At 36.5% G+C, this 24,991-nt stretch overlaps 1 protein-coding gene across 1 annotated transcript in view; it reads left to right on the plus strand.

Moving 5' to 3' along the window:
- Positions 1-4,681: 4,681 nt before the first annotated feature.
- LOC150092894 (mediator of RNA polymerase II transcription subunit 13-like) overlaps positions 4,682-24,991 on the plus strand; it is a 557,023-nt gene continuing 536,713 nt past the window's right edge. Inside the window, exon 1 of the mRNA XM_090414065.1 lies at positions 4,682-5,049. Within this exon, the coding sequence (XP_090270191.1) occupies positions 4,981-5,049 (69 nt within the window). The 5' untranslated portion in view covers positions 4,682-4,980. The remainder of the gene's footprint in view (positions 5,050-24,991) is intronic.

Genomic DNA, 24,991 nt, shown 5'->3' on the forward strand with positions numbered 1-24,991 from the left:
GAATGTTGTCATAGTATGTTAATTTTTTTTTTCTTTTGCTGCATTCACACGCTTTTTCAGGAACCGAGGCGCTTGAATAATGGTTCGGAATTTTGAGAAGCCTTCATTTATGTGATTCGGTCTAAGCAAATTTTTTGATTGGAAGATCAGAGGTGATAATTGGGCAATGAAAGAAGTCTGTAAGGTCATTCCATTGGGAGAACAGAGGCAGTAATCAACCCTTGTAAAGAAGTCTCTGAGGTCATCCCACTTCATCATTTCAAAGGACATGAAACTGAGAATTGTTGAATGAGGGTTGTTTCATGGTGAAGGAGACTTCCGAGTTAGCAAAAAAAAATTGGCATCCACTGTATATTTGGAAAATTAGCTTATCAAGATATCAAGTGTGTTGGCAGGTTAGTGGGTGTTGTCTGTGTTAGACCGTTGCTAATCAGGATCGCAGAAACTCGCTAAGCAACTAAGGCTATGCTCAGGTGTGGCCGGTTAGATGGGGTAGCAAAAACCACAAAATTATCTCAACCATAAAAACACTATTTTCTTTTTTACATATTTTCTTGAATTTAGGGGAGCATATACCTTACAAACGGTTCTTCTGCTAATGGCTAATACTTTGGATTGATTGATTGAAGAGGCAATATAGGATGCTTCCCCCACTAGATCGATGGAATTGGAGAAGAGAAGGCAGTTTGAGTTGTGGGTGTTGCCAAGTCTCCAGAAGAATGACTTGATTATTAAGGTATTTCGACTGCAGAAAATCTAGCTCTACAGATAGTTAGTTGAAGAGGGTCGAATAGTTAATCATAGTTTGGAGCGTAGAAACAGGAAATGAATGCGATCGCATTGTTTGGTTGTAATTTTGAAACAGAGAAAATCAACTTGGGGGGGGGGAGATTCGAGGTTTTTCAATCATTGACAAGGGATGTCAGTTCTGATGAATACAAAAGTGCTGAGTGTCTGAGTTGAACACCAGTTGTTGAGGCAGTCAGTTTCGATGACTAGGTGGTGGTGGTGCACATCATTTCTTGCTATTTAGGCTACGAATATGGGTGAATTGGATATGAAAACTTTTTTTGTGGGGGAAATAATTAATGTTTGTGGGTTTTGTTGATTTTTTATGATCTGCAGTAAAATTGTTTTATTAAGTTATATTTCATATGTAGGATAGAAGAAATCATAAAAAAAGGAGGTACATATATTCTGGAGCCTACGTAACTCAGTCAGTACAGACGGAGCCCTTTGGTCGGAAAGACCTGGGTTCGATTTCCTTCAGTGACGTGAGGAACTTTATCCGGTCTCTTACGACAAAAGGTGAGTTAGCCGGTCTCATACAGTGGTGGGAGGTTTTTCACCCGGAAAACTCTTTTTCGTCCCCTCAGAACACGCAAACTGGCCTCCTGAACACACATGAATTACAGTCATGAATAAGTCCCAGCCATATGCCGGTCCCGAGCCAGGATAAAATTGGGGTGGAGGCTGGGGAAAAGCAATGGTGAACTACCCTGTAAAAATCTCATCAGGAACACTCTGTGAGCAATGCCTACAGAGTCACCTACGGTCGGAAACGGCTGAAAGGAAAAACCACCAGCACATGTATTCTGAGGTGAAACTTGCACACATACCACCCACACACACTGGGAACCAGTCTCCTATTTACACATGACTTCGACAGTTTTCCCCTGCATACCACTGTACTTAGTTTCCCTATAGTCAGCAACTGAGAGAGAAAGTAGCAGTACAATTTAACATTAGTTAAGCTGGAAACCTTGGGATTGTTGCTATCAGGTTCGGTTCTGTATACTCTGGAAGTCAGTCTGACAAACCATTTTATTGCTATACCCAAGAATGACCGAGGCCCTATAGCATAACTGTAGGTCGGGTAATTGTTTTGAAAATAGACTTAAAAAGACGAAAACCGACCTGTTGAACGGTATTGAAGCCCGGAAAATATTCCACTATTAGAAATGAAGAATCAAACCCATTCCAGGTTTGATTCATGGGGCTAAATACGTAAAATATGCTAAATTAGAACCACGCTACCGGCTAAGACGTCAAGTTTATCATGGATGCGAAGTGCATATTAAAATTGTAATACCGTTGATTACATTGAAATATATGATGGATACGAAGCTTATGAGGATGCGTATTTGATCCATAATGGCCGGTAAGGTGGTTAGTGCTACTTGCTCGAACCTACGGTCTTTATAAATTTCTGTTTCGAATTTCGGAAATTATTGAGAAACGTTTTCCCACTGGGTTGAATAGTATAGTATGAACAACATGAAATTATATTCTAGTTGTAATTATATTCGAGACTTGTATAGACCTGAGTTCTCGTTAACGCAAGGAATCTTTATATAGGATTTTTCAACTGAAGGTGGGTTAGTCGGTCTCATGTGGGGGTAGCAGGGTTTTCTTCAGAAAACTCTAGTTTTTCATCTAGCAAAAATAAGCAAACCGGCCAGAGAATAATCGCAATTAACAGACAAATATATTGTGTGTTAGGTAGTATTGAGTAGCGTACCTTAAAGTAATGATTCTAAACCCGTGACTAGTATGAGTTCGGATGTAGTTTTGTCGTGCTTTAGCTTTCCTCTGATGCCTTTTAATAAAAGGCAGCTAAATGGCTGTAATAATCGTATTAGTAAGTATTATAAAACAAATAACATATAAGTGTTTTAAATTGATTAATAAGCTTAAACCGGCCTGTTGAATGATATTGTGAAACTCATTTTTTGTACCGACAGGAAGCTGACTTCGCTGTATTTGGTTTGAAAGTTTGCACATGAAGCTACTTCATGTGCAAACTTTTGTTAGGTTAATCTCATACCGAATGTGATATACTCAACAGAGAAAGATAGAGAGACTTCGTATAGATATTTCATGATTTTGAAAGACGTAATTTACAAAGCAGTTTTATGTTCAGGTGAATAATGCTCCTTTCTAATCTGGATGTGGCTTTTTATCATGGTGTTGTCACGGGTGTATGTGAACGTCTTTTAGACGGTAATTATTTTTATCGCGTGGTATGAATCGTCACTCTGCTTATTGGACACCTGAAGTGGTTGGAAATTTCCCATATTTGATCTCTAAAGAAGGGTTCCCGGATTAATTAAATCATGGTTTTTATTTCACACTTTTTATTTAAATAAAACTTGGTAGGTATCAGCACTGTACGTCCCAGCTCAAGGCACCATGTTACTAAAAGTGGAACCTTTTCGTCTTCAGTCAAAGATGTTGGCCCTTCGCAACATAAAGTTCGATGATGGTAATGAATATACGACTAAGGCTTATTATAGACATAAAATTAAGTTTACAGATGTCCAACGGAAAACCAGCTGAGCAATGAGATATGTCTTGAAAGACGGTTTAAATGAAATGGTCACTCCAATTCTAGATGGTTAAGCATTCCGTTTAAAATGCTTTACACGTTCAGTTGCTTATGAGTAAAAAGTGATCATTGCAAGTCAATAAAACAAAATACTCAGTAAAAATTTCATTTCAATGCTGAAAGAAAAAATATAGTTTCGTATACCTTAGACGGATGTAACAGTTTCCATGACAACGGTTCTGCTTTTATAACGCAGCAGCAAGATGCTCTCTAACATGTAAGCTTCTGTTCGAATGCAAATGACGTCTTTTGTTTCTAATTTGGGAGGGGGACGAAATAGGTGAGATTTTAGCTGAAGTACTGACGCACCTGTGTATATGTGCGTGTTTGTGTTATATCGTCACAAAATAATTGTGCAAACTGTCATTTGCAGTGACATTTTCATTGGCTTGGTTGGCCGATTGGTTAAGTGCCGGCCTCCAACCAACAATCTGTTGTTGTGATTGTCTTCATCTCCCATCTGAAGACAATTCGGTGGAACGATGGATTATTGGAACCTTGAAAAGTTTCATGTTTGGTTTTCTAGAACAGAATTTTCGGACTATGTAAAATGAATAAAAAATAATAAAAGATACTTCGGCTGTCTATCGTACTAATGTATTTATAGGTTTAAAACCATTGTTGAGTGAAAGTCACATCAAAAGATTTAATGTGCGCGCACACACGTTTCGTCTGGTTGTTGATAACAACGAGGCCCTTTGGTTGGAAAAATTTAGGATCGAATTCTGTCTGGAAAGTGAACAACCTCTATAAAGGCGTTTCAACTGAAGGTGAGTTAGCCGGTCTCATAAGGAATTGGTAGAGATTTATCCCACAAAACAGCCAGAAAAATACATGCTCTTAAGACATAATATACTGACCTCATTAGTTAATTTAGTCGTTTCAAAACAGTGCGCACGTCCACACACACACATTAATATACTGTACATAAATATATTAAACAAAAACCTGAGGTTTATATGTGCTGTGTAACTTACGTTATTTTGTTAAAATATTAAAATATAAATGCTCTTACGTGAACGAAAAAAAAATGCAAACAATTTCGACAACAATCAACAGTTCACGTATTTCGGTAAGTGTCACGGCAAAGATAGTTGTAGTTGCAACAATGTAGATGTCGTCACTCAAGGCTGCCGTCGACCGCAACGAGGTCAGGTGAGGCAACGTCACGACTTCGGTGCGAACAGTGTTCTATTAGGCTGTATTATTTATGTACTGTGTGTTTTCCTTTACTTTACGCTATCAGTGATAGTGGCAGGTGATAAACTGCTGTTGTTAACCTATCTGTGTACATCACTAATAACTCTTGCTGTACAGAAAACAGACATAGTGGCAACGCAAGAAATATATACAAGTGTCGAGCATTCTCATTATGGGGGCTGCCATCTTTATGTGGGTGACCTACGACACGTGATACCTGTTATCCAATCACAATTCTTGTCACTTAGCTCCTTGTTTTCCATCCGCCATAGCTGTCGCCATATTCTGGTGAATTTTTGTTCCGTTCTTAAAATTTTGTGAATTAATGGCTTTAGAGGTGACATAAAGTCCATTTGTTTGGTCCTAAGGACACGACAGATCATGGAGACACCATGACGCACCCTAACTTTGTAACAAACGGCGCTAGCCTTGAAGACTGCCACACCAATTTCTTTGCGCTGGTAAGTTGCCCTCTCTGTATCTGCAAGCGCTTACCATAGCCCTAAGGCTAAGCACTGTCTGTATTCATCTGTATTCAGTATAGTGTACCTTTTGAAGTTCCCTTCGTGTCTGCCACAGACGACTGCTTATGACGCATAGCCTTGTTACTATGTTAGCAATGAGTGTGATATTGAACCACCTGAATTTTAAAGAATGTTCCTATTAGTGTAATGGGAAATCAGAAAAATAATATTATCTTATTGTAATAACTTAGTTCTGTATAAATGGTTTAGCAATTTTTGGTGAATTAGTTTTAAAAATAACAAAGGATTCAGTTTGGCTTTTGGTTGTTTTAGTTTTTATAGCGTGTTGTAATCGATTATATCACTTTGCACTCTTTGCAACCACTTAATATTCTGATTGTTACTATTATTGACGTTTTCATAACTTTGGTTTTGCTTCGACTTGTCAAACTGCGATTTCTTTTTTATTTATTTATTTTTTGCTGCTGTGTTTTGACCGCTATAAATGAAGCAAGCACTTCACCAGGTTTATAACAGAGTATTAGACATCATATTTTCTGATGTCGAAATGCATGTTTACGCTGTTTTTAAAACTGTTTGTGTGGTTACTGTGGGTAGTAGTTCAGCTTGCTTATGCTATTTTTAGAAATGTGAACACTTACAACGTGAGCGCTTTAATAATGATGCACTTAGCCACTAGATGCCTAAATAATGTCAGTTGGCTGAAGTTAAACGATTTCGAATAAGTTTTTGGAACCTGATATTTTACATCTCTTTTCAACACAGTGCAGCTTTTAACACCTAGATTTTTTTTTAAATAAAAATTAATACAGATTTACTTTGCTTTTCTTTGGATACAGCGCCTTTTTATATTTTATAAAAAAATAGATTGTATTCGATTTCGAGTGAATTCTACATTTTTTCCCCCTTTCGTACGGACATTTATTTAAGTCTTGTCTGAAAAGGTTTTCCTACCGTATGAATATTTAGGTCATTTCGAGTCACTCATCCGCCGTTACAGTTGGGATTATGTGTTATGCGGTAATTGCTCATTTGTAAGGACATATTTGCCTCACTCACTCCTTTAGTGATTATTAAAGTAATTAAATTAAAAAAAAATATATTTTTAAGAGCCGTTTATATTTTTAAGAGCTTGACTCCGTCTTTCTTGCTGTGTGCGTGTATAATTATTTTTTGATTGATTGCAAAAACGTATGTGCGATCTAATTAATTTTTAATAAATATACAGCAGTCGCTTGTTTTTAGTATTATTATCTATTGAAGTAATTTTATGATGTAGAACATTCAGTTAAGTATTTTTTTTTTAAATAACGAAATTACCAGAATCACTTAGCTATTTGTTTTTCGTGGTATACTTTGGTATATTTGTAAATTTGATTATTATCACTAGGTCTCGACATGCATGTTAATGCATCAGATAATATTCAATTGACAATAATAATTATTTATTTATTTTTAAATAAACATTGGTTGGCGATTTTCAATTAAGTATCTAGGTATACTTCCTGTATGCATTTGCGTTGTAAAGAGAACGAGTTGGAGAGATTTCTATGAGTGCTTTTAATTAAAATCGTATTTAAAAAAAAAAAAATTAAATATTTACCGTTTGCAGTTATGATATTTATTATTGAAGAAGCAGCGAAAGGATAAGGAAAGAGGTTTCACATCGTGTCGAGAATGAATGTCGTTGGGATGTAAGCTTATTCAAGGTCGGTGATGCTTAGGTACCTGATAAATAAAATTTCTTGTTGTGAAAAAGGCTCATTGAAGTGCTTTAGCACTTCTTTCGATGTCCGAAATTATTATTTAGATTAAAATTATATAAAATTGGAAGTTACACCTTCCTTAAAGACAAAATGCTCTCGTGCATAGCATCATTTTTAGAATTACTCAAAATGAATTCTCAAGAAGAAAAACCTCTGTCTGAAAGTTAATGCAGTCTTGCTTGAGTTTATAGAGGTGGGGTGGTTTATAGTCGCATAGTCTCCATTGCTGATTGTATTGAATGAAGCCTTTTCCAGTTATGAAGTGTGTGTGTATATACACACACACACACACACACACACACACACATGTCAGACAAGTATGTATACAAGTATATGTATATATGATTGAGACATTCAAATTACTGAAGGGTTTTTATAAGATTGATCCAGAAGATATTTTTGAAAATATGACTGGTGGTGGGAGGACTAGGGGCCATGCATGGAAGCTGGGCAAGAGCGTGGTTGACAAGGGTGTTAGAGCTAGGTTCTTTACTTGGAGAGTGGTAAATGAGTGGAATAAGCTTCCAGAGTCTGTTGTGGGTGCTACGACCGTGAATGAGTTCAAGGCAAGGTATGATAGATATTATGTGAATGTTGAATAGTTGTTCTTGACATGATGTTAGGGCCTCCCTCGATGAGTCTGTCGACTCCTTGGAGTTTCCCGGAACAACAACAATAATAATAATAATAATAATATATATATATATATATATATATATATATATATATATATATATATATATATATATATATGCTTGTCTGACTTATTTTTATAGAAATAGCATCTCTATGGAATCCCAACACTCATTGCAAGAGGCTGCTCCATCTTGCGCAAACTGTTTGCATTACACTGTGTATTACTATGGTATAGTAGTTTTGCGCATTACTTACTTGTATCCTCTTGTAAGTCGGTAGCTCATTCGGTGCAGTATGATCTCCGCTGTCCTTGTGGCAATAAACCAAACCAAACCAGCTCATTCAACATGGATGTTGCCCTATAGTTGGAATGACCTTGATTTAAAATCTCATCTAGGATGCAAAGAACCTTTTAATGGCTTTCAGCTGAAGGTGAGTTAGTCAGTCTCATATGAAGGCGGCTGGATTCTTTCTCCTGTAAACTGAGGGTTTTTTATTCCCCGAACAGGCAAATCAGTCAGAAGAATGTGTATAATTAACAGATATAATACACTGGCCTACATGGCCTTAGCTGCTTTAGCAGAAATCCCAAATAATAGCATGTGCTTTCTTGTTGATTTGCCTATTTTGGAGGAAAAATCTTGCTACATTCTATATAAGAATGTTTAACTTACCTCCAGTTGAAAAAGCCTATAAAAGATTCTTTGCATCATAAATGGAATCATGCTTGGGTCTTTTCTTGAAGGATGCATAATTGCACTTTTCTTTTAGTCTCTGCTACGATGCAAATGTTAATGTTAAATACATTTCAGGCAAAGTATAATGAGCCATGTGTGTGGGGCGACATTAGGACCTCCCGCAATGTGCGAGCAGAGCTAATCTCATATATGTTTGGTGCTAGAATGACAAGAAGGAAGACAAAGATCTGCATCAATCCATCCATCTAGATTGGATGGATTGTTGTAGTTGGTGTAGTACTTTGGAAAGCCAACACATATCTGACATTATTTGACACCTGGAAAATAACATATCACTTTGGAACAAATTGTATGAAACTAATAGTAAGTATAAACATCACTATTAGTTTTCTCTGTTGATCATTGATAAGTTCTTGATTTTGAATCACTTTAAAATTGAGGCAATGGTATACATTCATTAACTGAAATGAAAGCCCTTAAAGAAGTTTCTAAAATACAAGCCAATTTATGTGTCATTGCGTATATATTAGTTATCCAAGAACAAGAAAAGGGGACACTATTAGGTTTCAGAAATAGGTATAAGGTTTTTTTTTTTATTTGAAACATCCGTGTGGTTAGTACAGGAGCAGTTTTTCAGAAACAATGAACAAGTTAAATTTGATAATATGAAAGTATCAAAAATAGAAAAACAAAACTGAATTTTTTAATTTTATTTTTGTATAGAACATCATAATTGCTCAGACTTGAATACAAAGAAGTTTGAATGAATAGCAGACAAACTACTTTTAGGCAGAAAAAAAAAAAAATGAAATTACTATAAAAACTAGTATATAAGAGTTATTAATTGATTTAGAGTAATTTGATTTTCTCAGCATGCTGATACTAAATATTCTGAAGTACTTTGTGCTTTTAATGTTTCTCAATCTGTATTCAAAAAATATGGGTGAAATAATTATTTCTGTAACTAATAAACTGATAAAACAGTTTTTATCAGTTTTTTTTTTTTTTTTTTTTAGGACAATAAGTTATTACAGTCATCTCTTACTAGAGAATTTGTAGGGACCACAGGAATAATTTACTATAGTGAATTTCCTTTAGAACAACATTAGTCCAATGTGGCTTTAGTCAGTACTTTTTGAGAGTTTGCTATAGTGAATAGATTTGTTATAAGAGTGTTTTGTTGCGTTGAGAGCTGACTGTAGTTGATTTGTCCATAATCCACACTTGCCTTATGTTTGCATTTTCCTATCATATAAGTTACAATGTGGGAATATTTTGAAACCTTGCAAAAAATGTTTCCATACAAATGCAGTTTATAACATGAGTGAACCACTGGCAGTTGTTCCCCCAGTTGCATATGCTGTAGTCAGTTTTTAAAACCTGTTACAGATTTCTAAAATGACTGATTTGGATTTGGCATTTTTCTCATAAGGGGATGTGATATACCTTTGCACATATAATCCTGTGGTGTCTTTGCTCCATCTTAAAATCTATTCTTGTCAGCCTCTCTTTAATGTAAACTCAGCTAGGTCTTCATTACCCCTAGATCAGTAAATTCTAAAAATTAAGATTCATGTCTCACATTTTTTTTTCTTTTCATACTTCACACTCATAGTATCTTCGATTAGCATCTAGTTATTGGGCAAAACAGTTTTTTTTAGTGTCGTCACTAAAAAAACATGTAACATGTTCATTGTTTATCAACTTGACAGTTGATTCCACCTCAGCATGCTTTTCTTTTATCCGTGTGGTGAATGAAAAAGCTATTTATTGTAGATTATGTAGAATATCTATACAGATTATATTTATTTATTATAAATAAGTATGTATGAATGTGTAGGGAATGAGAAGGTGCACAAGGTTTGTTTTCCTGGAGGAAGAACGAGCAGAGTCATTGAGGCATTGGATATGAGGAGTAAGTGAACAAAAAAGTTCATAGTAAGTATAAATGATACAACATGTTTTTCAGTAATGTATAACTGAAAAACATGTTGCACATATAAAAAAAGGATGATGATCATTATGGGTGATTTTAATTATGGTAATTGGAATGAAGAGACAACATTTGGGGTCAAAGAATGAATTTCTGGAGTTTTTGGCAGACTACCACCTTAGGCTGTATACAATAGGGAACAGGAGGAACAAGAGGTTTGGATCTGATCATCTTGACTAAAGATGTTATAAATGAAGTATCAAATCTTCCTTCAGTTGTTGAAAGTGACTGTGAAATGATCACTTGGGTGGTGGCCAACCACATGAGGACTTCTGCGAAAAAGATGTGTGGAACTATTAGGCTAGTGATCATGACAAACTCAGGAGTTGGGTAGCAGCTATATCATGGAACGAAGAATTGGATGGGAAGGCAATCAGTGCTCCTTGGGTCCTACTCAAGAATTCTCTGGCAGAGGTTAATGTATTCCAAAGGTTAGGAGGCTAAATAAGTGCAGGGCAGCACAAAATGAGTAGCAATAAATCAGTTGTATAAGGAATGCCAAGAACAGGCAAGGATGGTGACTTGCTTGGTATGGTAGCAGAATGCAGCCAGAAGTAGAAAAATCCCAGGAAGTTCTTTTGATTTGTGGCCAGCAGATGAAAGAATAATTATGGTAGAATCATAACCACTGTGGAGGGTGTTGTTGTTGATTAGATGAGAAATTCATAAACTATCATCCTGAACGTGACAACATGGTGAATGAACAGGAGGTATATGAGGAATTGAGTAAACTTGATTATATAAGGTTGTAAGACTTGATGATACACTGGTTTCCAAAAGCTAAGGATGAACTGCATTTTTACCTGTATATGAAAAAATTTTCATGACTACAGCTAAATGTAAACATAAATTTATTGGCAGCATAATTATAAATTATATTACACAAAAAATGTTATAAATTTTGTAAATTGCAATATGATTTTGGCAAAAGTTACAAATTTCCTAAGGATGTAGTTAACTTTTTGAAAACTACTTTCCAGTCTTCAGCAGATTGCACTCATGATTCCTAAAATAATTTATTATTGTCTTCATTTCACTTGTGCTATAAAACATTTTAGCAAGCTTGCAAGAATTTAACTGTGATTTTTCATTTTTCTGTTACCACAATAAGTGGTTCAGCGAACCCAACAAATTAATGTGCCATGCTTACAGAAAACTATGTGGAGAGACATTTTAGTATGGAATATGTCCATCCCGAACTCTGATGTAGTTCTCATAACGTCATACCATGCTTAGCACCAAGTGATTTAGGAGTTCTTGAAGCAAACTAGCCCACTCCTCCTTCAGAGCAAGAATAAGGCCTTGTTTGTTTTCTAGAGGGGAATTTCAAATAGCAATGCATCTCCCTATTTTGTCCCAAACTTGTTCTATGAGGGTTGAGATCTGTGAGGAATGCTGGCCACTTGATTTGATTAATATCCTCAGTCTCCAGAAGTATCTCCACTGTTTATGTATGATGTGGTGTGGTACTGTCATCCATAAAAATGAATTCTTCACCTACAGCACCATGGAACAATAGAACATGATGTTGAAGAACTTTGTTGCAGTGTCGTTCACCAGTCATGGTCCCGTCTTCCAGCATTTGTAGCTCAGTGCATCCATTGTGCATAATGCCTCCCCACACCATTGATCCCAGCACTGCCATATCTATCCCCTTCTAGAACATTCTCATAATGGTAAGCAGTACCTTTCTTTTAGTGTTACACAGAGGTAAGCAGTACCACTTTCACACCAGATCAAGTGTTGTCTAGAAACAGAGGAAAAACTATAATGACTCATTTGTAAAGAGTATATTAGTTCATTGGTGTCTTGTCTAATGTTTTTGGATACAACATCTTGTCGTGACGGGAGGAATCTTTATGTGGACTTTTTCAATCGGAGGTGAGTTAGCTGATCTCATACGGAGGTAGCAGGGTTTTTCTCCCAGAAACTCGGGTTTTTCATCCCGCATACAGACAAATCGGCCCTTCAGAACACACACAGTTTACAGACAAAAAATACTAGTTGTGGTGGGCAGTAGATGGCATTGATGGAGATGATTGGTAGTAGAGCTTTGGTGTAGTGGTGGAGATAGTTGTATAGCAGGTGTCCTCCCACAGTGAGTCTTCAGACTTGGAGGTGTCATGAATAATAATAATAATAATATCACTGAAAACATTGCTCTGTGATGAGCTGTGGATAAAGGGATGCAGACTAAAAGCTTCAGACATATAGGTGTACTTTTTGCAGATGTCTTGCAGTTTGTTGAGATATCAGCGTATCTGTGCTTGAATGGAGCTGACCTACTGTGGTGCATCAATTACATTTTGCTGTTATAACCAAAAATCTGTCTTGCTCTATGGTAGAGTAAGGACAACCTCTTAACAAATGTCTGAACACATTCCATTGGTTTGAAACGCTGCCCAGAACCTGGATACAATGCCATGTGAGATTCCAAACTTTGGCAATATCAGTAATTCTGCAGCCTTCTTCAAGCTTTCCATTAATTTTTCCTCATGTGAAATCATCCAGATGTCTTTGAGACATTACAAAGACATCCATGTTTCGAACTTTATTCCTTCATGAAAAGAGCTTCTTTCAAATACAATTCACTTAGTTCAGCCTTTTGCCTATTATCCTGTTGATTTCTACCACATGATTCTTTTGCGCACAATTTGAAAATTTGAATGTGTACCTGCTTTCTACCGGAAATCATCAGTTATATAAATTGCCACAAGCTGATTCATTTAAATTTGCAGCTGTAATCTTCAGAAATAGTGTTCATCCTTAGGTTTTGAATACCAGTGTTTATCACCTGTGTTTTGAGAGAGTGTTCCAAGGAATTAAGAATAACATCGATGTACCTTTTTTTTAACAAGTATTAGATTAGGCTAAGTACCAAAGGAGCAGAAAAAGGGCATAATTGTTCTCCTTTATAAGGGAGGTGATAAGTCGGGACTAAGATTCAGAATTGGATTTATAATAGCAGTGTTTATTTTTGATGGATAGCATGGGTTTGCTGAAGAAATATTGTTTTAGCAGCGTACTTACTTATCATAACAGTATGACAAATGCATTGGATAAGGGAGATGCATACACAGTGGTATATTTAGATTTTGCAAAGTCCTTTCAATAAATTTCTCCATATGAAGCTGGTAATTAAATTGAATTGGATGGGGATTAGATGGTAGATTAGTGCACTGGATTGGAGATTAGTTGCCTGATATGTATCATCAAATTGTATATTGGGGCGAGCACTATCCCACAAAAAGAAAGGCACTAGTGGTGTGCCCCAATGATCTGTTTTTTTTGGGGTTGTTGTTATTTAATTTGTATGATAATGATATTAGGGAATGCTTGAATGGCATTCCCTAATATGCAGTTGTTTGCAGATGATGCAAAGTTGGGAAGAACTTTGAGGAGTATAGCAGGTATAGCTTTGCATATCTTACAGATTTGAATAGATTGGGTGAATAGGAAAATTAATGGGATTGCCAGCTTATTGTTATAAAGTGTCAGGTTTTAAAATTTTGGAAGCATAGACAGAATGCAGTGTATGCAGTTGGTGGAGGAGATGAGGGATCCAAGGTTGATGGTAGATAAGGACCTTAAATTTTGGAGACATATTGCTAAAATTGTGAGGATAGCACAGCAGATTATGGCACTGATATGGAGGACACTGATGTGTTGACATTAGGATGTTCTCATTCCCTTGTATAAGGCCTTAATCAGGCCACATGGATAACTGTGCATATATTTGGTCACCTGTTGTGTGTGTGTGTGTGTGTGTGTGTGTGGGTCCTCCCATGATTAGTTCTTACATCCTCATGGAGTCAGAGTGTGGTGGGCATGAAGAATGTATTGAAGGCATGGTATGATGAACTGTGTGTGTGTGTGTGAAAGAGAGTGAGTGGGATCCCCATGTACATTGATATTTTTACCACTTACATTAAATTCAACCTTATTTGTATTAGTGCTCTGCAAGCAGTAGGTATTATTTTATCTCAGTGGCTTATCAGTAACAGTTTTAACCAGTGGTGTCATTAAAAATAATTAACAACTGGTTCTATTTGTATTTTTTTTTTTTTTGTGACAAAATATGTACATGTTAACCAAAGAGTTTCCATTTCAGTTCATCATGTCCTTTACACATGTTGATTACGATAATAATAATTGATTAGTGGACATAGTAACCTTCATTGTCATTAAGAAACGAGTCGCTCATTTGAATGTTTCACCTCTATTAACAGAAACATTGGTCTCGCCATGCACTTTAATCCTCTTGTACCAGTCAATGCCACTACTGAAAAAAACTTAATATGTTACTTTGATGTTTCATTATTAAGCTGTTGACAAAAACAGCTAAAACCAAGAACACCTTTTCGAATGAGAATTAGAAAGATACTCTAAATACAACTGCTGTGATTCATTCAATGAGCTCAATTAGTCAGTGGCACTTGGACCATATGATAGTGCATGCAAACTCATTGCTGTTGGCAGAATGTTAAATTTGAAACAAAGGTTTTGCATAATATGATATCAGGTATAATGTGCATCAAGAAAGTGTAAATTTCATATTAAAATATGCATTTTTGTTGTTGTAACATGTCTGCACAAAGTTGTGAAAACTTTTTTTAAAACTACTTTCCAGTCTTCAGCAGATTGTGCTCATGATTCCTAAAATAATTTATTATTGTCTTCATTTCACTTGTGTTATAAAACATTTTAGCAAGCTTGCAAGAATTTAACTGTGATTTTTCATTTTTCTGTCACCATAATAAGTGGTTCAGCGAACCCAACAAATTATAACAACTAGTTCAGGTGAACTAGTTGAAAGATACCACTGGTGTTGTTTTAACTGGAAGTTTCATAGTATGATGACATCACTGAGCAATGTGAACACTGCTCAGTGATGGACATCTTGATATTTGAATAGGTTACACTGGTTGTAATTCTGACTACATCAAGTAATCTCAGCAGTATCTTCAGTGATGCGTGTCCTCTTTTTCAAGTATGCTTTCACTAAATCTTGAACACTGTGGAATGCATTTTTGTGAATTGGTACAATAAGAATTCTCTCATCATCTGGGAGTGTCTCTCATGTATTTTTTAGTCTGGGAAACCACTTTAGGCTTACAATAAATGGGGTGATGAATCTCACACTGAGCAATGAAATTCATCTCCCACTTAAAGGCAATCATAAATGACCATGCCCATGGTGGTATTCAAACTCGCAACCTGTTGGCTGGAAAGTATGTTAACTAACCATTCAACCAATGAGATCAGCTATTTAATCTAGTTTCTGAATTTCAAAGTTTGGCTACTGTAAAATTTTATTTAAGCATTTCAGAGAAATATCTACTCCCACTGCATTTTTTGCATTTCAGATTTCTAATACCATTTTATGCCTCCAATACGGATGTCTGATATTCTTACCAATTTTTACCTTCCAGTGAATGTTCATGACTGCATTTTTTATGTATATTTTCTTTCATGGCTCTTGCACTGTCTGAATCATGTAATGATTCAGTAATAGACTATTATTGTGTGGTTGGCTAAGGGTTATATAATGCTTAAACTCTTCTTTTGAAAACAACATGGGATTTTTTTTCCCTTTAAACCACTTTATTTCTACAGTAAGCACAGTGGTGGTTTTGTACCAGCAACGAATCATCTACTGCCTAAAGAGCATTCTTATCTGTAGTTTTTACATTACCTTTATGTTCCTTTTCCTTGTTTTGAAAAGTCCCCAAAACATTTTGCCACTTTCGTGATATTTTTCTGAACTTTTCCCATGATCTCTGTTTAGCAGATGTAACTTAGATTTCTCTTTTTTTTAAATGCCTTTCTTTTACTCACTAGAAACTTCCAGTGCAGTTTTTTTTCTTTTTTTTTTAGAATGCTTCTTAAACTTCTTGTATTTGTCACTGAGTTCTTAGTTTCCTATCCTTGTGGATGAATTTACCCTGTTGTCTTGGTTGAATTTATCAGTATCTGCTTCACATTTGGCCTTTCACTCTGTAATGTTTGGCTCTTGTTTTCAAACTTTTACTTTTCTCCTCATGTTCAGCTTTGATTCTTTTTAAAACTTATAATTTTATTTCTTTTGAGTGTGACTCACAATCTCTTATATATGTTACTTTCTGTTTAGATGCCTTGTATATTCTTATAACCTGAAACAGTTTGAAGTTATCACTGTCAACAATAATGTAATCAATAAGATGTATGTTGTGTTCACATTAATTTATGCGTGTTTATTGGTGCTTTATATATGTGTGATGTGTCAATGATTGTCTCTTACTTATCTCTGCCCTCTAATCGCTGTTCATTAAATGAACCTTGAACAGAAAAACAAGTAGCTCTTTTATATTTTTTCACCTACATCACTGTAGGTTATGTAGGTGAGTTATAAAAAAACGCTCTAAAAATGATGCTAAAAGTTACACACAAAATCTTGTGAAAATATCAGTTTCACATCTATTTTACCAACAGTTACAGCATAAACACAAATGATATACATCATCACTGACAGTGGTGTGAACTTTGTACTCAGTTTGTATTAGTGGTGCAATTTGCATGCATGATCCTAATGAAGATTTGGACATAAAGCTTGGCATAATTGTCAGCATATAGTATAAGTGGCACCAGTTAGTGCTTAATATGTATTTATTTTTGGTTGATTCTAAAGAACTAGCAGCTCAAATTTTGACAAATTTGAGCTGCTAGTTCTTGCAAACCTACAGATATCCAGAACTAACCTGTTTTTTAAATGAACCTGAACAACTACTATATCCAAGTTACTTTCTGATTTTTTTTCCACCACAAGGATAGCATTTGTATGATATGATCTGAAATACTATGCCAAATCTAGAATTATGTTTTTGAAATTCTTTGGCTTAAGTTTTTCTTTTCCCATTCAGTAATGTTCATTACTACTAATGAACTAGTTTGTTGTTCTACAAATTGACCTCATCTCTTCAAGTTACTATCTCTGAAGCTTATTTTGTGCAGTCCAACTACTTAAATAGTGAATTTGTTTTCCTTGGTGACTTTAATGTTATAACTGCTATGGTCTTTCCTTTTCCAGTTCCACTGACAAAACTGGAAGAGATGAGAAATATTTGCTTCAACACGTTCATTGCCAATCACGCGATATCACGTGACGTGAGTTCTCACCGGGCGGCCGATCACGCGTCATCGCGTGGACGTTGCTATCAAGTAAAAAAAATTTGGCCACCACACGAAATTCCAATTTTCAGCTTGGCAATGAACGTGTTAAGCAGTGATCTAATGCAAATTGTCCATCCACCAACCAGAATGCCAGTTATCTCTCAGCAATGCCCTTGATCTTTTTGTAACCATTCGTCTTTTCAAGTGCTCTTCAGTGGTTACTTCTGAATGTAGTATATTTTTCTTCTCCTCTTCTCTCCTTTGGTATGCAGATTATGACTTTTTTTTTTCACTTCTGCTCTTTTATTTCATAGTTGGACTACTGTTTCTGATCCATGGGTTCAGAAATTTTCTCTGGAATGAAGTCCTTCATTTTTTGCTCCTTTCCTTGTCTGTTATCTATGACATGATTTAATGATAAATGTGCCAAGGCAGTCAAGGAAAAAAATAAATTAAGCATATTGCAAGTGTCTCTAGATAAGAGTTTCATTTTCATTCTCATCCTACACAGCATGCAACAAATGCAAAACAGCCATTAACTTGTACCTTGTGCTATCTTTTTACTTGTAAAGGTCATTTGGGACAACTGCCTATCTGTGGTTTCACCTGTAATAACTAAATATATAGCTAACTTTCTGGGATCATTCTTCTCCAACTCATCTATGACCAAATCAGTCACCTCCTACCATACCAGAAGCAGTGCTCTAGGTCTTTCACCTGAATGATCTCAGAAGAATCTTAAACCTTGATGCTAACAGTCTTCTAGTCATGATAGTACCTCTCCAGTTTTTGTGACTCCCACCCAAAAAAGGATTTTTTGTGCTAAGGATTTTTTGTCCAAGTTTTAAATTTTTTGTTATCTTTTTTTTATATAACTCAAACCTTGTTCTATAGACCAAACATGCATTTTTTTTTTCAGGTCTCCAAGGTTTGGGCAGATTTGAGATTTATAAAGTGTCAGGGGTTGAGCAGAGACATATATTCTTTTGCATTCTAATGCAAAAGAATACCAATCTTTTTTGGAAGCAGAAAAGACATTACATCCATACAGACAGATGTGATGTGTTTGTACTGGGATAGGCTAGATGCATAAATCAACTGAAGAAGAAGAAACTGATCCTGGTTGGCAAGAGGAACCATTTTAAAAGTGAGAGAGAGAGAGAGTGAAGGTGTAGTATTTCATTCCAGGAAATGAGACAGGATTTACCTTTTCTGCACTAAAACTCACCAGGTTATTTTCACCCCACTTGGAAGGATAAGAAGATTAGTGTCCAAGGCATTGATTACAGAGGATTTTGAAGCCTGAATCATCCAAGCACCACAAGGTTTTGAGAATGAAAATGTAGAGCACTGTCATCAGCAAAGTCATGAATAGGATCAAATATCATAGCAAGGAGACCATTGATGTACAGGTGAAAGAGTGCAGGATGGCTCTGGAGCAGTTCAGCAGTGATTGAAAAAAATCTGATTTAAGGAAAACTACCACCCACAATGAATGATGGAGAGGCAGCTGGCAATCCACTTACAAAGGTTAGAAGGAATACCATAAGATGGTCATAAGGTGATCAAATGCCTTAGAAGTATCAAGACCAACTACTAAAATTTCCAAAACTTCTTTTTCATTCTGTGTGTCAAAGGATCAGTAAGTTTTGGTTTATTTAGGGAGGGGATTTACTGGTGCAGAGACAGCTAAACTCATACTGTGCTAATATGAAGTTAGTGCATTACACAAGGTAAGCTGTTGAGTGAGAATAGTGAAACCCATATTAGCAATCACTAAATTAAATAGTCGATGAATCTCTAAGTAGTGAAGCAGATGGACATTTATGACCTTCATCATCTCTCACATTGAAGTCAGATCAAGAGGATGATAGTTTGACTTTTATCTTCTTTTTTTAGAACAGATGGGATAAAAGCCTGCCCTAAAACTGCTGGAGACAGTCAGATGAACATGACATCTTATGTAGCACTTATCATGACTGGCACCTGTCTTGTGTTGCCTGATCCTGGAGCACAAGACTCCAGTACAATTGGAAGAATATCATCAGGGCCAAGAAACTTATTAGAATCCAGACCATTGAGTATTTTTCTTTCTTCCTGGCCAAAATGGACCAGAGGAGGCACAAGGTGGAGAGCCCACAGAACTGTATGGGGAGGCAATCTGCCCTGGACATCAACACAAGATTTGGAGGGAAAAAATGATACAAGGAGTTCTACTTTGTCTTTAAGAGATGTTGTCATTGTACTATCTGGATGTGAGGCAGAAACAAGGGAGGGACAAAAGTTGCATCCTACAGCTTTAGCAAAGGATCAGAATGTTTGAGCAGGAGACAATACTAATGCACCTGTCCGTCACAAAATCTGCATTGGATCTGTTGATTATCTTTTTGTACCATCATAGATTGCAGTACAAACTGAGCAGAAGCTTGGAGTTTTTGACTTTAGCCATTGGACCTATGCAAGGGCAGTTCAAACCAAAAATTAGCACAACTGCTGGAAAACCAGGACTTGGACAAGTCAGGGTCACTGAATGGAGTGGTGAACAAAACCATTCGTCCCAGTGAGAATAATTTTGGTTATTACATCAAGCAAGTGCAGAAATCACAGAGGTGCCCTTCATCCCAACTGGCAGTTGTAGTGCTACAGGACATGAGGCCGAGACTGACTGGAAGGAAGACCTGTAGAAAAAGGAAATGGGAAAAGGCTATGTTAGACTCGATAGGAGTGCCAATACCATCATTGCACCCAGAAGAAGAGATGGTGAAGAAAAAGTCCAGAGTGTTGGGAAGACCATTTGGAATTCTTTTGGGTTGGTGAACAATTTGTGTTACTGACAGCAAACAATTCAGCTTTTTTTCCAACTTGCACCCTGAAGTTGGAGAAGAGAAGCCACTATGTTGAAATCACCGAGGAAGATCACTCATTGCCGGGGTAATTAGATAGTCAAATATGTTAGTAAAATTATCAGGGTTAGGAGAGGCAACGAAGTGAAGTAAGGAAATCTCAAGTCAAAGTAGATTGTATTGAGGATTCCAAATCTGATAACTGTTGGCATGGGATGTCAGACTGAGTAAAGGCCCAAGTCTCTCCCCCTTCTTGCAAAAGGTATCGTAGATGATGTAATGAGAAAAGTTCAGGTGAGATATAGCCACAGAAGATGCTAATAGAGAATTAGTATACTATTCAGTGATGAATAATATACTGAATTTGGATGTCTATAGGTGGTGATGCACCTCATTGATATCAGAGTTGAAACCCAGAATGGTGGTAAAGTTAACTGGCCCCTGCACTCTTCATTGTGAACACTGTTGTGCCTTTCTTTAAACAAACTACACCATTGCTTAATCTTACTGTCATTTATTGCATTAGACTTGTAAGCCCTACATGGTCAGTGAATTTCTGCAGCACTATTGTTTTTTGCCAACCAAAACTGTATCACACCACGAACCTCACAACTGGTGGGATTTTTTTTATCATAGCACTCATAAATTATTTGTAGTCCTTATAGACAAATGATAATGGAATGATAGTAAAATAGTGACAGCTAACTAATGAGTCACTCTATGCCACAAGCATGTGTGATCGCTCTCTCATATCTTATTTGGTAAATTCTGAACGGACTTACTTTCTAGATGCACCTTATATTACTGAGAATAGTGCTACTGAGAGTGATAATGATAGAACCAGAATGCAAGATGTACAAGGAAATAAGGACTGATAACTTCACATCAATTGCCTTGGTATCCCACAATGCAATGCACATATCTATATGGATATGTACAGTGCTCTGCATTATTGATATAAAGTCATCAGCCCCTATATACAAGTAGTCTATTTGTAAAGTGGCTTCATGTGCAAACTTTGTTTGCTTACACTTGGATAAATGATGAAAGTAAGAATATAATTTCTTGGCATCTATAATTTATGTGGACAGAGAGAGAGAGATATACATAATGAAGAGAGTGGATGTTGGAAGTAGCAGTAGTGAATTGTGTGTGTGTGGGGATGGTCAGTATGGGAATGGATGTACGGGATGTATTTCAGTCTGAAGAGATATAGGTTAACTGGTTATAAAGACAACTGGGAATAGTTAGGTGTGGGGAAATCACAACCTACAAGTGTCATGGACAAGACTGGTTATATATAAAATGCCAGGAACACTAGAAATAAGGGAGATGAAATAGTTTTATTGATTGAGTTTACTCATCCACAAATTGCTAGAATAAATGAAATATGGTTGGATAAGGATGATATCCTGACTGGAATAGAAATGGAAGAGCTTGATGTTTTCTGTGAGAATAGAAAGGACAAGAAGGGAGGGGGGGGTGCTGTTGATGAATCATAGCAGGCAAAGTATGTCCACACAAAATTGGAGATGTAAATAGTGGCAGTGATTTTGAGTCAGTATGGTGTGAGGTGGAGGTTGACAGAAAGAGATATTTATTTGGATGTTGCTATAGGCCAGGAAATGTGGAGGGAGGTGACAAAGAAATGTTCAATAACCAAAGTTGTTATGCAAGGGAGGGGTGGTTTTAATTCTGGTGGTATAGATTGCAATGAAGAGATAGCATTTAGGAATAAGGGAAATGAATTTCTCAAGTTCTTGAGAGACAACTATCTTAGGCAGTATATAAAGAAAGGTACATGAGGATCAAGAGTTTTAGATCTGATCATTTCATCAAAGGATGTGATTGGGATTTTGCAGTTCCCTCCAGTTGGTGAGAGTTATCATGAAATCATCACTTGGGTTGTGGCTAGCTATATGAACACTTTTCTGAGGAAGGGAATGTATGTGGAATTACAAGGCTGGTGATTATGAAGAACTTAGGAGATGACTTGGAACTGTAGAATGGAATGAGGTGTTAAGCAGAAGGGAGATACATGCTGCATAGGAGCTGACCAAAAAAGATATTTGACAACATCAATGTGTTCCGAAGGTTAAAAGACTGAATAGAATAGGTATCAAATGGCTGAATAAAAGGATGAAGCACGAAATTTGGAAGAAGAGGTGAAGGCAGCACAAGATGAATAATGAAGCAATCAGCTGTATGAGGGGTATAAAGAGCAGGTAGGAAGGTAACTCAGTTGGTAAGGACAGCAAAACAATGTGAGCAGAAATTAGCAAATCAGGCCAAGAAAAACCCTAGAGAGTTTTTCAGATTTATGGCAAGTAGAAGGAAGAATGATTATGGTAAGATGTTAATGGATGAAAATAGTAGTATGGTAAGTCCTGCAGAAGACATTGTTTGAGATATTCAGTGAATAATTTATATGGGTATTTCATCCTAATCAGGGTGAAATCATAAAAATCTTAAGTGTAGAGGACATAAGAGAGTATGGCTTGATTGTGAGTGAGCAAGAGGTATATGAGGAAATATGAGACTTGATGTCAATTAGGCAATAGGATTTGATGACATCTCACCATGTGTCTTAAGGGAATGTTCCAGGGAAATGGTAGTAGTACTGACATGCCTGTTTTATAAGAATCTTAAAACAGCACAGATTCCAAGAAAGTGGAAAGAAGGCAAAATTGTTCTTCTGCATAAAGGTGGTGATAAGGCTGTGGCTATAAATTATAGACCAATCTGTATATCCAGAGTTGTGGTTAAGGTACTGAAGAGATTAGTGAGAACTAGGATACAGAAATAGGTTGATAACAGCAGTGTTCTCTGTGGTTGTCAGCATGGGTTTGTTAAAGGAAGATCATGTTTTGCTAACTTATGTATTATAACAAGGTGACAATGTGTTGAACAATAGAGATGTGTATACTGTGGTATAATTAGATTTTGCAAAAGCTTTTGAAAGACTACTGCATGGCAAGCTGTTAAATAAATTGAAATGGCTGGGATTAGATAAGACTAGTGAGTTGAATTGGTGACTAGCTGTCAGATAGGTATCTGAAAGTTGTATACCCTGAAAGAGGAAAGTCAGTGGTGTGCTGCAAGGGGGTCTGTATTTGGGCCAATGTAGTTCAGTTTGTATATCAATGATATTCGGATGGGTTTAACTGGTGACATGCAGCTGTTTACAGATTATGCAAAACTGGGATAGCAGTGCAGAGTCGAGCAGATGTTATATTTACAGGAGAACTTGAGTGGATTGTATGAATAAGCAGTTCATGGTTGCAAAGTGTAAGGTTTTGAAAATTGGTAAGCAATAGGATGCAAAGTATACACTCTGTAGGAAAACTTTAAAGGAGGAGTTAGAGGAGACGACTAAGATTGGTGATGGTGGACAAGGACCTGAAAATCAGTGGCCTCATTGTACAAGATGTGAAGTCCTCACATCGGCTAATGGTAATCATGTGGAGGACTCTAACATGCAGAAGTGAAGAGGTTATAATTCCATTGTATAAGGTTTTGATCAGGTCTCATATGGATTATTGTGCACAGATTTGGTCACCAGGTTTTCTTGGTTATGAGGATATGCTAGATAGGGTCCAGAGAAGATTCACAAACGTGGTCAGTGGTCTTTGGAATGTGGAGTACAAAGTCAGGTTGAAAGAATAAGCTACAAAGCTTCATGAAGTCATGATCAGTTAATTGGGGATTACTATCAAGTTGACATGGAATAAATTTTTCATAGAGGCCATTCCTGGAAACTGTATAAGAAGGGTGTGATCAGAGGAATGAGGAAAAGGTTCTTTGAGTGAGTGGCATAGAGAGTGGTTGGTGAGTGAAATGCATTGCTCGACTGTGTTTGCAAATGCTGACACATTGAATCAGCTTGTAAGTTTTGTGTGAAATGGTATTTACCTTCCACGATGAGTCTGACTCCATGGAGGTCAGATGTTGATAATAATTTCAGTTTGTTGCCTGAGAGTTATGGCATTGTTATCCAATTAAATTTCTTTTCTTGTAATATTCACAATATGGGTTATCTTAAACAACAAATTACACGATAAACAGTAATTAAGGTTAAAGAAATGAAAGTACAGGTATTTTGTACTGAAGATAATAGTACATAATCAGTGTGTAGAAACAAGCAAATAAAAACAATTGGTATTCCCTCAAATTTGCTTGTTTCTACTTGCTGATAATGTACTGTTATTGGAAGTTTTTTTTCACTTATTAGACTATAATAAATTTAGTTTAATCCTTTATCCAAGTGTAAGTAAACAAAGTTTGCACCTGAAGTATCTTCAGGACTGAGGCAACTCGTGGTAAAGGTGGACTAAACTCTCATCACTTGTCTTAGTATCTCCAAAATAATGCAAAGCACATCTCCTTGCGGACATGTATGATGCTATGCATTAAGGGAAGGTTTCGACCTTTATTGAGGTTTCGTCAGTGGGAGCCAGATCCAGAGGTGGTGATACTATGGTGGAAGTAATGGAGAAGTCATATTTACCTATACAAGTTGCTAAAAGGTGTCTCACCTTATTAAATTATTCTGGATTTAGAGAAAGATCTTGGAAGTTTCTTTTGCCAACTCGTATAGGTAAATATGACTTCTCCATTACTTCCACCTTAGTATCACCACTTCAGGGTCTGGCTCCCACTGACAAGACCTCAATAATGGTCGAAACCAGTCTGGGTAGTGGCCCTTCCCTTAATGCATAGCATTATACATCTCCGCAAGGAGATGTGCTTTGCATTATGGGAAACATTAAGACAAGTGATGAGAGCTTAGTCTACCTTTACCATGAGTTGCCTCAGTCCTGATGATACTTCAGG

Source organism: Typopeltis vanoorti, chromosome 24 (assembly GCF_054136105.1).
Source record: "Typopeltis vanoorti isolate ZY-2024b chromosome 24, IOZ_Tvanoo_1.0, whole genome shotgun sequence".
In the NCBI taxonomy this organism is placed as follows: Eukaryota; Metazoa; Arthropoda; class Arachnida; order Uropygi; family Thelyphonidae; genus Typopeltis; species Typopeltis vanoorti.